Genomic DNA, 16,907 nt, shown 5'->3' on the forward strand with positions numbered 1-16,907 from the left:
TACTATACCAACTAACCCTACACCCATTAAAACCTCACTACTATACCAACTAACCCTACACCCATTAAAACCTCACTACCAACTAACCCTACACCCATTAAAACCTCACTACTATACCAACTAACCCTACACCCATTAAAACCTCACTACTATACCAACTAACCCTACACCCATTAAAACTCTCACTACCAACTAACCCTACACCCATTAAAACCTCACTACCAACTAACCCTACACCCATTAAAACCTCACTACCAACTAACCCTACACCCATTAAAACCTCACTACCAACTAACCCTACACCCATTAAAACCTCACTACTATACCAACTAACCCTACACCCATTAAAACCTCACCACTATACCAACTAACCCTACACCCATTAAAACCTCACCACTATACCAACTAACCTTACACCCATTAAAACCTCACTACTATACCAACTAACCCTACACCCATTAAAACCTCACTACTATACCAACTAACCCTACACCCATTAAAACCTCACTACTATACCAACTAACCCTACACCCATTAAAACCTCATTACTATACCAACTAACCCTACACCCATTAAAACCGCACTACTATACCAACTAACCCTACACCCATTAAAACCGCACTACTATACCATCTAACCCTACACCCATTAAAACCTCACTACTATACCAACTAACCCTACACCCATTAAAACCTCACCACTATACCAACTAACCCTACACCCAATAAAACCTCACCACTATACCAACTAACCCTACACCCATTAAAACCTCACTACCAACTAACCCTACACCCATTAAAACCTCACTATTATACCAACTAACCCTACACCCATTAAAACCTCACTACTATACCAACTAACCTTACACCCATTAAAACCTCACTACTATACCAACTAACCCTACACCCATTAAAACCTCACTACCAACTAACCCTACACCCATTAAAACCTCACTACTATACCAACTAACCCTACACCCATTAAAACCTCACTACTATACCAACTAACCCTACACCCATTAAAACCTCACTACTATACCAACTAACCCTACACCCATTAAAACCTCACTACCAACTAACCCTACACCCATTAAAACCTCACTACCAACTAACCCTACACCCATTAAAACCTCACTACCAACTAACCCTACACCCATTAAAACCTCACTACTATACCAACTAACCCTACACCCATTAAAACCTCACTACTATACCAACTAACCCTACACCCATTAAAACCTCACCACTATACCAACTAACCCTACACCCATTAAAACCTCACTATACCAACTAACCCTACACCCATTAAAACCTCACTACCAACTAACCCTACACCCATTAAAACCTCACTACTATACCAACTAACCCTACACCCATTAAAACCTCACTACTATACCAACTAACCTTACACCCATTAAAACCTCACTACTATACCAACTAACCCTACACCCATTAAAACCTCACTACCAACTAACCCTACACCCATTAAAACCTCACTACTATACCAACTAACCCTACACCCATTAAAACCTCACTACTATACCAACTAACCCTACACCCATTAAAACCGCACTACTATACCAACTAACCCTACACCCATTAAAACCTCACTACTATACCAACTAACCTTACACCCATTAAAACCTCACTACTATACCAACTAACCTTACACCCATTAAAACCTCACTACTATACCAACTAACCCTACACCCATTAAAACCTCACTACCAACTAACCCTACACCCATTAAAACCTCACTACTATACCAACTAACCCTACACCCATTAAAACCTCACTACTATACCAACTAACCCTACACCCATTAAAACTGCACTACTATACCATCTAACCCTACACCCATTAAATCTCACTACTATACCAACTAACCCTACACCCATTAAAACCTCACCACTATACCAACTAACCCTACACCCAATAAAACCTCACCACTATACCAACTAACCCTACACCCATTAAAACCTCACTACCAACTAACCCTACACCCATTAAAACCTCACTATTATACCAACTAACCCTACACCCATTAAAACCTCACTACTATACCAACTAACCCTACACACATTAAAACCGCACTACTCTACCAACTAACCCTACACCCATTAAAACCACACTACTCTACCAACTAACCCTACACCCATTAAAACCTCACTACCAACTAACCCTACACCCATTAAAACCTCACTATTATACCAACTAACCCTACACCCATTAAAACCTCACCACTATTTACATTTCATTCAGCAGCTGCTCTTATCCAGCGCGACTTAAAGTAATGAGTACATATATTTTCTTTCTGGTCCCCAATTGAACCCACAACCCTGGCATTGCAGGCACCATGCTCTACCAACTGAGCTACACAGAATCAACCTCAACCTGCCTCTCTCTCTCACCGGACAGCTCTCCAGCACCATGGGAACCCCTACAGTTAACTCACTACTTTTTCCACCCATACTACACATTAGGTTAAAAGCTGAGGGGACCAACTAACCCTAAATTGGCTGGAATGGAAACCTCACTGCATTCCAGCCATTATACAGTTATGACTACATGGAACTCTATTCCACAGTACTACGTAGAGCCATGACTACATGGAACTCTATTCCACAGTACTACATAGAGCCATGACGACATGGAACTCTATTCCACAGTACTACATAGAGCCATGACTACATGGAACTCTATTCCACAGTACTACATAGAGCCATGACTACATGGAACTCTATTCCACATCAGGTAACTGATGCAGGCAGTAAAATCAGATTTTAAAAACCCGGTAAAAAAACACCTTATGGAACAACGGGGACTGCAAAGAGCTGCACACACACAAAGGTACAGACACATGCATACGCATGCATTGTGATATTGTTGTATGGTGGTATTAAACAGTATTGTAGATATGTAGTAGTGTAATAATGTTATATGTAATTTAGTGCCTTAATATGTTTGGACCCCAGGAAGATCTAGCTGCTGCCTTGACAGGAACTATGGGGATCCCCTACACCCCAGGAAAGTAGCTGCTGCCTTGGCAACAGGAACTAATGGGGATCCATAATAAACCCCAGGAAGAGTAGCTGCTGCCTTGACAGGAACTAACGGGGATCCATAGTAAACCCCAGGAAGAGTAGCTGCTGCCTTGACAGGAACTAATGGGGATCCATAATAAACCCCAGGAAAACCTGCCTTGACAGGAACAATGGGGATCCATAATAAACCCCAGGAAAGTCAGCTGCTGCCTACACCCAGGAACTAATGGGGATCCATAATAAACCCAGGAAAAGCTGCTGCCTTGACAGGAACTAATGGGGATCCATAATAAACCCTAGGAAGAGTAGCTGCTGCCTTAGGAACTAATGGGGATCCATAATAAACCCCAGGAAGAGTAGCTGCTGCCTTGGCAGGAACTAATGGGGATCCATAATAAACCCCAGGAAGAACCTGCCTTGGCAGGAACTAATGGGGATCCATAATAAACCCCAGGAAAAGCTGCTGCCTTGGCAGGAACTAATGGGGATCCATAATAAACCCCAGGAAGAGTAGCTGCTGCCTGAACTAATGGGGATCCATAATAAACCCCAGGAAGAGTAGCTGTTGCCTTGGCAGGAACTAATGGGGATCCATAACAAACCCCAGGAAGAGTAGCTGCTGCCTTGGCAGGAACTAATGGGGATCCATAATAAACCCCAGGAAGAGTAGCTGCTGCCTGAACTAATGGGGATCCATAATAAACCCCAGGAAGAGTAGCTGCTGCCTTGACAGGAACTAATGGGGATCCATAATAAACCCCAGGAAGAGTAGCTGTTGCCTTGGCAGGAACTAATGGGGATCCATAACAAACCACAGGAAGAGTAGCAGCTGCCTTGGCAGGAACTAATGGGGATCCATAATAAACCCCAGGAAGATAGCTGCTGCCTGAATAATGGGGACCATAATAAACCCCAGGAAGAGTAGCTGCTGCCTTGACAGGAACTAATGGGGACTCCATAATAAACCCCAGGAAGAGTAGCTGCTGCCTGAACTAATGGAACTCTAGATCCATAATAAACCCCAGGAAGAGTAGCTGCTGCCTGAACTAATGGGGATCCTAAACCCCAGGAAGAGTAGCTGCTGCCTTGGCAGCCATTAACAGGATCCATGGAACTCTAGGAAGAGTAGCTACTGCCTTGACAGGAACTAATGGGGATCCATAATACCCCAGGAAGAGTAGCTGCTGCCTTCAGGAACTAATGGGGATCCATAATAAACCCCAGGAAGAGTAGCCATGACTACATGGAACTATATGGGGATCCAATAAATCAGGAAGATGCAGCTGCCTGAAAATGGGGATTTTAAAAACCCCAGGAAGAAAAACACCTTATGGAACAATGGGGACTAATAAACCCCAGGAAGACACATGCATACGCATGCATTGGATATTGTTAATGGGGATAAACATTAGTATTGTAGAAGAGTAGCTGCCTAATGAAGGAACTAATGGGGATCCATAATAAACCCCAGGAAGAGTAGCTGCTGCCTTGACAGGAACTAATGGGGATCCATAATAAACCCCAGGAAGAGTAGCTGCTGCCTGAACTAATGGGGATCCATAATAAACCCCAGGAAGAGTAGCTGCTGCCTTGACAGGAACTAATGGGGATCCATAATAAATACAAATAATTAGCAGCCTCCACTGCTGCACATTGCTTTGTCTCATGCCCTTCTGCTTCTCACATCTAGAAATCTCCCTTTACCCACTGCTGCAATGTGACCATAAGCTTGGCACCTAAAACACCATAATGGGTTCGGGACAAAATCTCTCACTGGATAACGGACACATCCGAAACTTGACTTTGTTGGGTAAAGACTCAGCGCCCTACTCCAGAGAGCAAAACAAATCAGCAAAAACTGCTCCCTCTGGATGGAAAAAATGCACAAAAAAAAAAATCACCACAAGTCCACTTTCAGTTACTTTGACTCAACAATCTCTTCTCCACCCAACCTGACACCATATATGGATCAGCCAGAAGGATCTATTCTCTCTGAAAATCCCACTGGGCCAGAATCATCTTCGTCATCCTTTCCTTTCATTCCACTCTCCACACCTTGCAATTCCGAATCTGCTCCTCCATTTTTAAAACCTTCATCTCTCTCTCTTCAACTCTTTCAAACTCCATGTCACTCTCATCAACTTCATGTTCTGAGCTACTAAAGTACTGTTTTCCATTTTTGTACCTTTGTACATTCCCCATGGTTTTCCCTTGTTCCCTCGACCCTGCCGCCATTTTCTCGCAACATCTACTCTTGTCCCAGATTGTTTAAAAATATATATTTCTTGAACTTGTCCGCTCTCTTCCTCATGTTTTCTTCTGAGCTACTGAAATACATTTACTTAAAAAAACCTTGATGCCTATCAACCTCCTGTCCTCGTCCTCCATATTTGAACCCCCTGAGCGTCTCAGAGTATTACAAGGAGTCGCCCCTTTAGTAAAGAAAAACAACATTGCAACACTCTTGTATCTTGTATCTGAGTAGAGCATGTAGAAATCGCAACATTAAAGAGACAAAGGTCAGTGAAATTATACAGCTATTCTGGCTAAGGGTTTCTATGGGAACGGGGCGCTTGCTTAAGCCTTCCAAATAAAAGTGAAGAGGACAGAAAAATTGCAAGAAGAACTAAGAAGGTCAATGAATTGCAATTGACAAGACTGCAAAGGACGACACTTTACTCGACACTTTTCTACTCAGGTGCTTTCTTATAATAAAACAAAATGGAGGTGACTAACCTGTTCGAACATGAAAGCGAACTCCACCCCTTCCTTGGGCATGCTCTCTACATCCAGGAAACAGTAGAGTTTGAAGTAGAGCCTCCACTGTCCCTCCTCCTCCACCTCCTCACTGCCTGACAGCCTGGAAATCAATCAATGAATCAGTCAATCAACCAAACCAGTCAGTCAACCAATCAGTCAACCAAACCAATCAGTCAATCAACCAAACCAATCAGTCAACCAATCAGTCAACCAAACCAATCAGTCAATCAAACCCAAACCAATCAGTCAATCAACCAGTCAACCAATCAGTCAACCAAACCAATCAGTCAATCAACCAAACCAGTCAGTCAACCAATCAGTCAACCAAACCAATCAGTCAATCAACCAAACCAGTCAGTCAACCAATCAGTCAACCAACCAATCAGTCAATCAACCAAACCAATCAGTCAATCAAATCAATCCAAACCAGTCAGTCAACCAATCAGTCAACCAAACCAATCAGTCAATCAACCAAACCAATTTCAGACCCTCGTTTTAGCAGAAATATAGTAATAATATCAAAGAGGTTTGTGGGTCATCTAGACTGGTCTCAGATCTGTTTGTGTTGTCTTGCTAACTTTTCCCTATGTTCAAGCTTTCTCCACCCTTAACCCAGCTTTCTTAGTTTCTTCTTAGTGAGCTTTCTCCACCCTTAACCCAGTGTTCAACAAGCTTTCTCTGCCCTTAACCTTGTTCTGAACACCTCCAAAACAAAGGTCATGTGGTTTGGTAAGAAGAATACCCCTCTCCCCACAGGTGTGATTACTACCTCTGAGGGTTTAGAGCTTGAGGTAGTCACCTCATACAAGTACTTGGGAGTATGACTAGATGCTACACTCTCCTTCTCTAAGAACAAATCAAAGCTGCAGGCTAAAGTTCAATCTAGATTTGGTTTCCTATATCGTAATCGCTCCTCTTTCACCCCAGCTGCCAAACTAACCCTGATTCAGATAACCATCCTACCCATGCTAGATTAGAGAGACAATTTATAGATCAGCAGGTAAGGGTGCTCTCGAGCGGCTAGATGTTCTTTACCATTCGGCCATCAGATTTGCCACCAATGCTCCTTATAGGACACATCACTGCACTCTATAGACTCCCTATCTGAGATATCTACTGCAGCCCTCATCCTCCACATACAACACCCGTTCTGCCAGTCACATTCTGTTAAAGGTCCCCAAATCACGCCTTGCGTGATGTATTGTTGTCTCTACCTTCTTGCCCTTTGTGCTGTTGTCTGGGCCCAATAATGTTTGTAACATGTTTTGTGTTGCTACCATGTTGTTGTCATGTTGTGTTGCTGCCATGTTGTTGTCATGTTGTGTTGCTTCCTTGCTATGTTGTTGTCTTTAGGTCTCTCTTTATGTCATGTTGTCTTGTCGGGATGTGTGTTTTGTCCTCCATTTTAAATGCCAGCCCCAGTCTCTGCAGGAGGCCATTTGCCTATTGGCAAAATCATTGTAATTAGGAATTTGTTCTTAACTGACTTGCCTAGTTAAATAAAGGTTAAATAAAAATAAATCAAACTGTCAATGGCCATAGGGATTGACAAGCCAGCACAAACAGATCAGAGACCAGGTTGTGCATCTCTCCCTCTCCAGTTGAACTCTCACCTCTCAAACAGATCAGACACCAGGCTATTCTCTGTGCATCTCTCCCTCTCCAGCTGAACTCTCACCCCTCAAACAGATCAGAGACCAGGCTATTCTCTGTGCATCTCTCCCTCTCCAGCTGAACTCTCACCCCTCAAACAGATCAGAGACCAGGCTATTCTCTGTGCATCTCTCCCTCTCCAGTTGAACTCTCACCCCTCAAACAGATCAGAGACCAGGCTATTCTCTGTGCATCTCTCTCCAGCTGAACTCTCACCTCTCAAACAGATCAGAGACCAGGCTATTCTCTGTGCATGTCTCTCTCTCCAGTTGAACTCTCACCCCTCAAACAGATCAGAGACCAGGCTATTCTCTGTGCATCTCTCTCCAGCTGAACTCTCACCCCTCAAACAGGTCCTTCTGTAGCTCAGTTGGTAGAACATGGCGCTTGTAACGTCAGGGTAGTGGGTTCAATTCCCGGGACCACCCATATGTAGAATGTATGCACACATGACTGTAAGTCGCTTTGGATAAAAGCGTCTGCTAAATGGCATATATTATTATTATTATTATTATTATTATAAATAGATCAGAGACCAGGCTATTCTCTGTGCATCTCTCGCTCTCTCTCCAGCTGAACTCTCACCCCTCAAACAGATCAGAGACCAGGCTATTCTCTGTGCATCTCTCTCTCTCTCTCTCCAGCTGAACTCTCACCCCTCAAACATATCAGAGACCAGGCTATTCTCTGTGCATCTCTCTCTCTCCAGCTGAACTCTCACCCCTCAAACATATCAGAGACCAGGCTATTCTCTGTGCATCTCTCTCTCTCCAGCTGAACTCTCACCCCTCAAACAGATCAGAGACCAGGCTATTCTCTGTGCATCTCTCTCCAGCTGAACTCTCACCCCTCAAACAGATCAGAGACCAGGCTATTCTCTGTGCATCTCTCTCCAGCTGAACTCTCACCTCTCAAACTTGGCGAGTACGTCCGCCACGATGACTCTGCTCTCCACAGCGGTCCGTAGTGTTGTTGTGTTGAAACAGGGAAAACATGTTTCTACTGTCCTCCATGGCCAGGCCTCGGATCAACTTCTCCACCACCTGGGGACAGGCAGGACAGAGGGACATTAACACATCTGACTAAACCTCACCACCTGGGGACAGAGGGACATTAACACATCTGACTAAACCTCACCACCTGGGGACAGAGGGACATTAACACATCTGACTAAACCTCACCACCTGGGGACAGAGGGACATTAACACATCTGACTAAACCTCACCACCTGGGGACAGAGGGACATTAACACATCTGACATTAAACCTCACCACCTGGGGACAGAGGGACATTAACACATCTGACTAAACCTCACCACCTGGGGACAGAGGGACATTAACACATCTGACTAAACCTCACCACCTGGGGACAGAGGGACATTAACACATCTGACTAAACCTCACCACCTGGGGACAGAGGGACATTAACACAGGCTGACTAAACCTCACCACCTGGGGACAGAGGGACATTAACACATCTGACTAAACCTCACCACCTGGGGACAGAGGGACATTAACACATCTGACTAAACCTCACCACCTGGGGACAGAGGGACATTAACACATCTGACTAAACCTCACCACCTGGGGACAGAGGGACATTAACACATCTGACTAAACCTCACCACCTGGGGACAGAGGGACATTAACACAGGCTGACTAAACCTCACCACCTGGGGACAGAGGGACATTAACACATCTGACTAAACCTCACCACCTGGGGACAGAGGGACATTAACACAGGCTGGAGAAAATGGATGTACCAACGCAGGATTGTCCCAGCCAGAAATGACTGTATTTTTACAGCTGCTACTCATTGTGGAAAACAGATGTATTATTTTTTTACCTCTCCAGGGGTGGTGTGTGAGTTGATGTAAAGCCTTAGACTGTTTAGATGTGGGACATAGATCATCGTAGGTAGAGGGGACATAGATCATCGTATGTAGAGGGATATAGATCATCGTATGTAGAGGACACCCCATAGAGGGATATAGATCATCGTATGTAGAGGACATCCCATAGAGGGATATAGATCATCGTATGTAGAGGACATCCCATAGAGGGATATAGATCATCGTATGTAGTGGACATCCCATAGAGGGATATAGATCATTGTATGTAGAGGACATCCCATAGAGGGATATAGATCATCGTAGGTAGAGGACACCCCATAGAGGGATATAGATCATCGTATGTAGAGGACATCCCATAGAGGGATATAGATCATCGTATGTAGAGGACATCCCATAGAGGGATATAGATCATCGTATGTAGTGGACATCCCATAGAGGGATATAGATCATTGTATGTAGAGGACATCCCATAGAGGGATATAGATCATCGTAGGTAGAGGACACCCCATAGAGGGATATATATCATCGTATGTAGAGGACATCCCATAGAGGGATATAGATCATCGTATGTAGAGGACATCCCATAGAGGGATATAGATCATCGTAGGTAGAGGGATATAGATCATCGTATGTAGAGGACATAGATCAACATATGTAGAGGACACCCCATAGAGGGATATAGATCATCGTATGTAGAGGACACCCCATAGAGGGATATAGATCATCGTATGTAGAGGACATCCCATAGAGGGATATAGATCATCGTAGGTAGAGGACGTCCCATAGAGGGACATAGATCATCGTAGGTAGAGGGATATAGATCATCGTATGTAGAGGACATCCCATAGAGGGATATAGATCATTGTATGTAGAGGACATAGATCATCATATGTAGAGGACATCCCATAGAGGGATATAGATCATCGTATGTAGAGGACATCCCATAGAGGGATATAGATCATCGTATGTAGAGGACATAGATCATCGTATGTAGAGGACATCCCATAGAGGGATATAGATCATCATATGTAGAGGACACCCCATAGAGGGATATAGATCATCGTATGTAGAGGACACCCCATAGAGGGATATAGATCATCGTATGTAGAGGACACCCCATAGAGGGATATAGATCATCGTATGTAGAGGACATAGATCATCATATGTAGAGGACATCCCATAGAGGGATATAGATCATCATATGTAGAGGACACCCCATAGAGGGATATAGATCATCGTATGTAGAGGACACCCCATAGAGGGATATAGATCATCGTATGTAGAGGACATAGATCATCGTATGTAGAGGACATAGATCATCGTATGTAGAGGACATAGATCATCGTATGTAGAGGACATAGATCATCGTATGTAGAGGACACCCCATAGAGGGATATAGATCATCGTATGTAAAGGACACCCCAGAGGGATATAGATCATCGTATGTAGAGGACACCCCATAGAGGGATATAGATCATCGTATGTAGAGGACACCCCATAGAGGGATATAGATCATTGTATGTAAAGGGACATAGTGAATAGTGAAGGCCTCTACATTCGATCTATGTCTTCACTATTATTCTACAATATATGTAGAATATACACTGCTCAAAAAAATTAAGGGAACACTTAAACAACACAATGTAACTCCAAGTCAATCACACTTCTGTGAAATCAAACTGTCCACTTAGGAAGCAACACTGATTGACAATACATTTCACATGCTGTTGTGCAAATGGAATAGACAACAGGTAGAAATTATAGGCAATTAGCAAGACACCCCCAATAAAGGAGTGGTTCTGCAGGTGGTGACCTCAGACCACTTCTCAGTTCCTATGCTTCCTGGCTGATGTTTTGGTCACTTTTGAATGCTGGCGGTGCTTTCACTCTAGTGGTAGCATGAGACGGAGTCTACAACCCACACAAGTGGCTCAGGTAGTGCAGCTCATCCAGGATGGCACATGAATGCGAGCTGGGGCAAGAAGGTTTGCTGTGTCTGTCAGCGTAGTGTCCAGAGCATGGAGGCGCTACCAGGAGACAGGCCAGTACATCAGGAGACGTGGAGGAGGCCGTAGGAGGGCAACAACCCAGCAGCAGGACCGCTACCTCAGACTTTGTGCAAGGAGGAGCAGGAGGAGCACTGCCAGAGCCCTGCAAAATAATATAATAATAATATATGCCATTTAGCAGACGCTTTTATCCAAAGCGACTTACAGTCATGTGTGCATACATTCTATGTATGGGTGCTCCCGGGGATCGAACCCACTACCCTGGCGTTACAAGCGCCATGCTCTACCAACTGAGCTACAGAACCCACCTCCAGCAGGCCACAAATGTGCATGTGTCTGCTCAAACGGTCAGAAACAGACTCCATGAGGGTGGTATGAGGGCGCGACGTCCACAGGTAGGGGTTGTGCTTACAAGCCCAACACCGTGCAGGACGTTTGGCTTTTGCCAGAGAACACGAAGATTGGCAAATTTGCCACTGGCGCCCTGTGCTCTTCACAGAAAGCATATTCACACTGAGCACATGTGACAGACGTGACAGTCTGGAGACGCCGTGGAGAACGTTCTGCTGCCTGCAACATCCTCCAGCATGACCGGTTTGGCGGTGGGTCAGTCATGGTGTGGGGTGGCATTTCTTTGGTGGGGCCGCACAGCCCTCCATGTGCTCGCCAGAGGTAGCCTGACTGCCATTAGGTACCGAGATGAGATCCTCAGACCCCTTGTGAGAGCATATGCTGGTGCGGTTGGCCCTGGGTTCCTCCTAATGCAAGACAATGCTAGACCTCATGTGACCTCAGTGTGTCAGCAGTTCCTGCAAGAGGAAGGCATTGATGCTATGGACTGGCCCGCCCGTTCCCCAGACCTGTATCCAATTGAGTAAATCTGGGACATCATGTCTCGCTCCATCCACCAACACCACGTTGCACCACAGACTGTCCAGGAGTTGGCGGATGCTTTAGTCCAGGTCTGGGAGGAGATCCCTCAGGAGACCATCCGCCACCTCATCAGGAGCATGCCCAGGCGTTGTAGGGAGGTCATACAGGCACGTGGAGGCCACACACACTACTGAGCCTCATTTTGGTGCGGCTGGCTTCCGGATTTTGACTTGTTTTAAGGACATCAAAGTTGGATCAGCCTGTAGTGTGTTTTTCCACTTTAATTTTGAGTGGGACTCCAAATCCAGACCTCCATGGGTTGATACATTTGATTTCCATTGATAATTTTTGTGTGATTTTGTTGTCAGCACATTCAACTATGTAAAGAAAAAGTATTTAATAAGAATATTTCATTCATTCAGATCTAGGATGTGTTATTTTAGTGTTCCCTTTATTTCTTTGAGCAGTGTAGTAAAACTAAAGAAAAACCCTTGAATGAATAGGTGTGTCCAATCTGTGTATGTTGTCTTAAGGTGGATGTTGTCTGTGTATGTTGTCTTAAGGTGGATGTTGTCTGTGTATGTTGTCTTCAGGTGGATGTTGTCTGTGTATGTTGTCTTCAGGTGGATGTTGTCTGTGTATGTTGTCTTCAGGTGGATGTTGTCTGTGTATGTTGTCTTCAGGTGGATGTTGTCTGTGTATGTTGTCTTAAGGTGGATGTTGTCTGTGTATGTTGTCTTAAGGTGGATGTTGTCTGTGTATGTTGTCTTAAGGTGGATGTTGTCTGTGTATGTTGTCTTAAGGTGGATGTTGTCTGTGTATGTTGTCTTAAGGTGGATGTTGTCTGTGTATGTTGTCTTAAGGTGGATGTTGTCTGTGTATGTTGTCTTAAGGTGGATGTTGTCTGTGTATGTTGTCTTAAGGTGGATGTTGTCTGTGTATGTTGTCTTAAGGTGGATGTTGTCTGTGTATGTTGTCTTAAGGTGGATGTTGTCTGTGTATGTTGTCTTAAGGTGGATGTTGTCTGTGTATGTTGTCTTCAGGTGGATGTTGTCTGCGTATGTTGTCTTCAGGTGGATGTTGTCTGTGTATGTTGTCTTCAGGTGGATGTTGTCTGTGTATGTTGTCTTCAGGTGGATGTTGTCTGTGTATGTTGTCTTCAGGTGGATGTTGTCTGTGTATGTTGTCTTAAGGTGGATGTTGTCTGTGTATGTTGTCTTAAGGTGGATGTTGTCTGTGTATGTTGTCTTAAGGTGGATGTTGTCTGTGTATGTTGTCTTAAGGTGGATGTTGTCTGTGTATGTTGTCTTAAGGTGGATGTTGTCTGTGTATGTTGTCTTCAGGTGGATGTTGTCTTCAGGTGGATGTTGTCTTCAGGTGGATGTTGTCTTCAGGTGGATGTTGTCTTCAGGTGGATGTTGTCTTCAGGTGGATGTTGTCTTCAGGTGGATGTTGTCTTCAGGTGGATGTTGTCTTCAGGTGGATGTTGTCTTCAGGTGGATGTTGTCTTCAGGTGGATGTTGTCTTCAGGTGGATGTTGTCTTCAGGTGGATGTTGTCTTCAGGTGGATGTTGTCTTCAGGTGGATGTTGTCTTCAGGTGGATGTTGTCTTCAGGTGGATGTTGTCTTCAGGTGGATGTTGTCTTCAGGTGGATGTTGTCTTCAGGTGGATGTTGTCTTCAGGTGGATGTTGTCTGTGTATGTTGTCTTCAGGTGGATGTTGTCTGTGTATGTTGTCTTCAGGTGGATGTTGTCTGTGTATGTTGTCTTCAGGTGGATGTTGTCTGTGTATGTTGTCTTCAGGTGGATGTTGTCTGTGTATGTTGTCTTCAGGTGGATGTTGTCTGTGTATGTTGTCTTAAGGTGGATGTTGTCTTAAGGTGGATGTTGTCTGTGTATGTTGTCTTCAGGTGGATGTTGTCTGTGTATGTTGTCTTCAGGTGGATGTTGTCTGTGTATGTTGTCTTCAGGTGGATGTTGTCTGTGTATGTTGTCTTCAGGTGTATGTTGTCTGTGTATGTTGTCTGTGTATGTTGTCTTAAGGTGGATGTTGTCTGTGTATGTTGTCTTCAGGTGGATGTTGTCTGTGTATGTTGTCTTCAGGTGGATGTTGTCTGTGTATGTTGTCTTCAGGTGTATGTTGTCTGTGTATGTTGTCTTAAGGTGGATGTTGTCTTAAGGTGGATGTTGTCTGTGTATGTTGTCTTAAGGTGGATGTTGTCTTAAGGTGTATGTTGTCTTGTGTATGTTGGATGTTGTCTTAAGGTGGATGTTGTCTGTGTATGTTGTCTTAAGGTGGATGTTGTCTTAAGGTGGATGTTGTCTTAAGGTGGATGTTGTCTTAAGGTGGATGTTGTCTTAAGGTGGATGTTGTCTTAAGGTGGATGTTGTCTTAAGGTGGATGTTGTCTTAAGGTGGATGTTGTCTTCAGGTGGATGTTGTCTTCAGGTGGATGTTGTCTTCAGGTGGATGTTGTCTTCAGGTGGATGTTGTCTTCAGGTGGATGTTGTCTTCAGGTGGATGTTGTCTCAGGTGGATGTTGTCTTCAGGTGGATGTTGTCTTCAGGTGGATGTTGTCTTAAGGTGGATGTTGTCTGTGGATGTTGTCTTAAGGTGGATGTTGTCTTAAGGTGGATGTTGTCTTAAGGTGGATGTTGTCTTGTGGATGTTGTCTTAAGGTGGATGTTGTCTTCAGGTGGATGTTGTCTTCAGGTGGATGTTGTCTTCAGGTGGATGTTGTCTTCAGGTGGATGTTGTCTCAGGTGGATGTTGTCTTCAGGTGGATGTTGTCTTCAGGTGGATGTTGTCTTCAGGTGGATGTTGTCTTCAGGTGGATGTTGTCTTCAGGTGGATGTTGTCTTCAGGTGGATGTTGTCTTCAGGTGGATGTTGTCTTCAGGTGGATGTTGTCTTCAGGTGGATGTTGTCTTCAGGTGGATGTTGTCTTCAGGTGGATGTTGTCTTCAGGTGGATGTTGTCTCAGGTGGATGTTGTCTTCAGGTGGATGTTGTCTTCAGGTGGATGTTGTGTGGATGTTGTCTTCAGGTGGATGTTGTCTTCAGGTGGACGTTGTCTTCAGGTGGACGTTGTCTTCAGGTGGACGTTGTCTTCAGGTGGACGTTGTCTTCAGGTGGATGTTGTCTTCAGGTGGATGTTGTCTTCAGGTGGATGTTGTCTTCAGGTGGATGTTGTCTTCAGGTGGATGTTGTCTTCAGGTGGATGTTGTCTTCAGGTGGATGTTGTCTTCAGGTGGATGTTGTCTTAAGGTGGATGTTGTCTTAAGGTGGATGTTGTCTTAAGGTGGATGTTGTCTTAAGGTGGATGTTGTCTTAAGGTGGATGTTGTCTTAAGGTGGATGTTGTCTTAAGGTGGATGTTGTCTTAAGGTGGATGTTGTCTGTGGATGTTGTCTTCAGGTGGATGTTGTCTTCAGGTGGATGTTGTCTTAAGGTGGATGTTGTCTTAAGGTGGATGTTGTCTTAAGGTGGATGTTGTCTTAAGGTGGATGTTGTCTTAAGGTGGATGTTGTCTTAAGGTGGATGTTGTCTTAAGGTGGATGTTGTCTTAAGGTGGATGTTGTCTGTGTATGTTGTCTTAAGGTGGATGTTGTCTTCAGGTGGATGTTGTCTTAAGGTGGATGTTGTCTTCAGGTGGATGTTGTCTTCAGGTGGATGTTGTCTTCAGGTGGATGTTGTCTTAAGGTGGATGTTGTCTGTGGATGTTGTCTTAAGGTGGATGTTGTCTGTGGATGTTGTCTTAAGGTGGATGTTGTCTGTGTATGTTGTCTTAAGGTGGATGTTGTCTGTGTATGTTGTCTTAAGGTGGATGTTGTCTGTGTATGTTGTCTTCAGGTGGATGTTGTCTGTGTATGTTGTCTTAAGGTGGATGTTGTCTTCAGGTGGATGTTGTCTTGTGGATGTTGTCTTCAGGTGGATGTTGTCTGTGTATGTTGTCTTCAGGTGGATGTTGTCTGTGTATGTTGTCTTAAGGTGTATGTTGTCTGTGTATGTTGTCTTCAGGTGGATGTTGTCTGTGTATGTTGTCTTAAGGTGTATGTTGTCTGTGTATGTTGTCTTCAGGTGGATGTTGTCTGTGTATGTTGTCTTAAGGTGGATGTTGTCTGTGTATGTTGTCTTCAGGTGGATGTTGTCTGTGTATGTTGTCTTAAGGTGGATGTTGTCTTCAGGTGGATGTTGTCTGTGTATGTTGTCTTCAGGTGGATGTTGTCTGTGTATGTTGTCTTCAGGTGGATGTTGTCTGTGTATGTTGTCTTAAGGTGTATGTTGTCTGTGTATGTTGTCTTCAGGTGGATGTTGTCTTAAGGTGGATGTTGTCTGTGTATGTTGTCTTAAGGTGGATGTTGTCTGTGTATGTTGTCTTCAGGTGGATGTTGTCTGTGTATGTTGTCTTAAGGTGGATGTTGTCTGTGTATGTTGTCTTCAGGTGTTACAGGCTTTGATCTTTCCATTTATTCTTCGACGTTAGCTCGTTAGCTCGTTAGCATGTGGGGCGCACCGATTGGTGTCACCACGTTAGTCAGTATGTGTTTCACCTGTGTTGGCCCAGGTGTTATCTCCAGTTGTCTTGATAGATGTGGAGGGTTAACTTTAGTTGTCTATTTTGGTTTCTAGACAATGTGATTTCCCTGATTGGTTTTGCTCCACTTTTAGGCTTACTTCCTGTCTTTAAGTTTGGTGCGGGTTTTAATTTAATTTGCTT

General features: G+C 44.2%; 1 protein-coding gene across 1 annotated transcript in view; it reads right to left on the reverse strand.

Annotated features, from left to right (window-relative positions):
- LOC123993217 (unconventional myosin-X-like) overlaps positions 1-16,907 on the reverse strand; it is a 249,611-nt gene that overhangs the window by 20,061 nt on the left and 212,643 nt on the right. The window contains 3 exon segments of the mRNA XM_046295154.1: positions 5,780-5,903; positions 8,365-8,412; positions 8,414-8,499. Coding sequence (XP_046151110.1) covers positions 5,780-5,903; positions 8,365-8,412; positions 8,414-8,499 — 258 coding nt within the window.

Source organism: Oncorhynchus gorbuscha, linkage group LG01 (genome assembly GCF_021184085.1).
Source record: "Oncorhynchus gorbuscha isolate QuinsamMale2020 ecotype Even-year linkage group LG01, OgorEven_v1.0, whole genome shotgun sequence".
NCBI classification, from domain to species: Eukaryota; Metazoa; Chordata; class Actinopteri; order Salmoniformes; family Salmonidae; genus Oncorhynchus; species Oncorhynchus gorbuscha.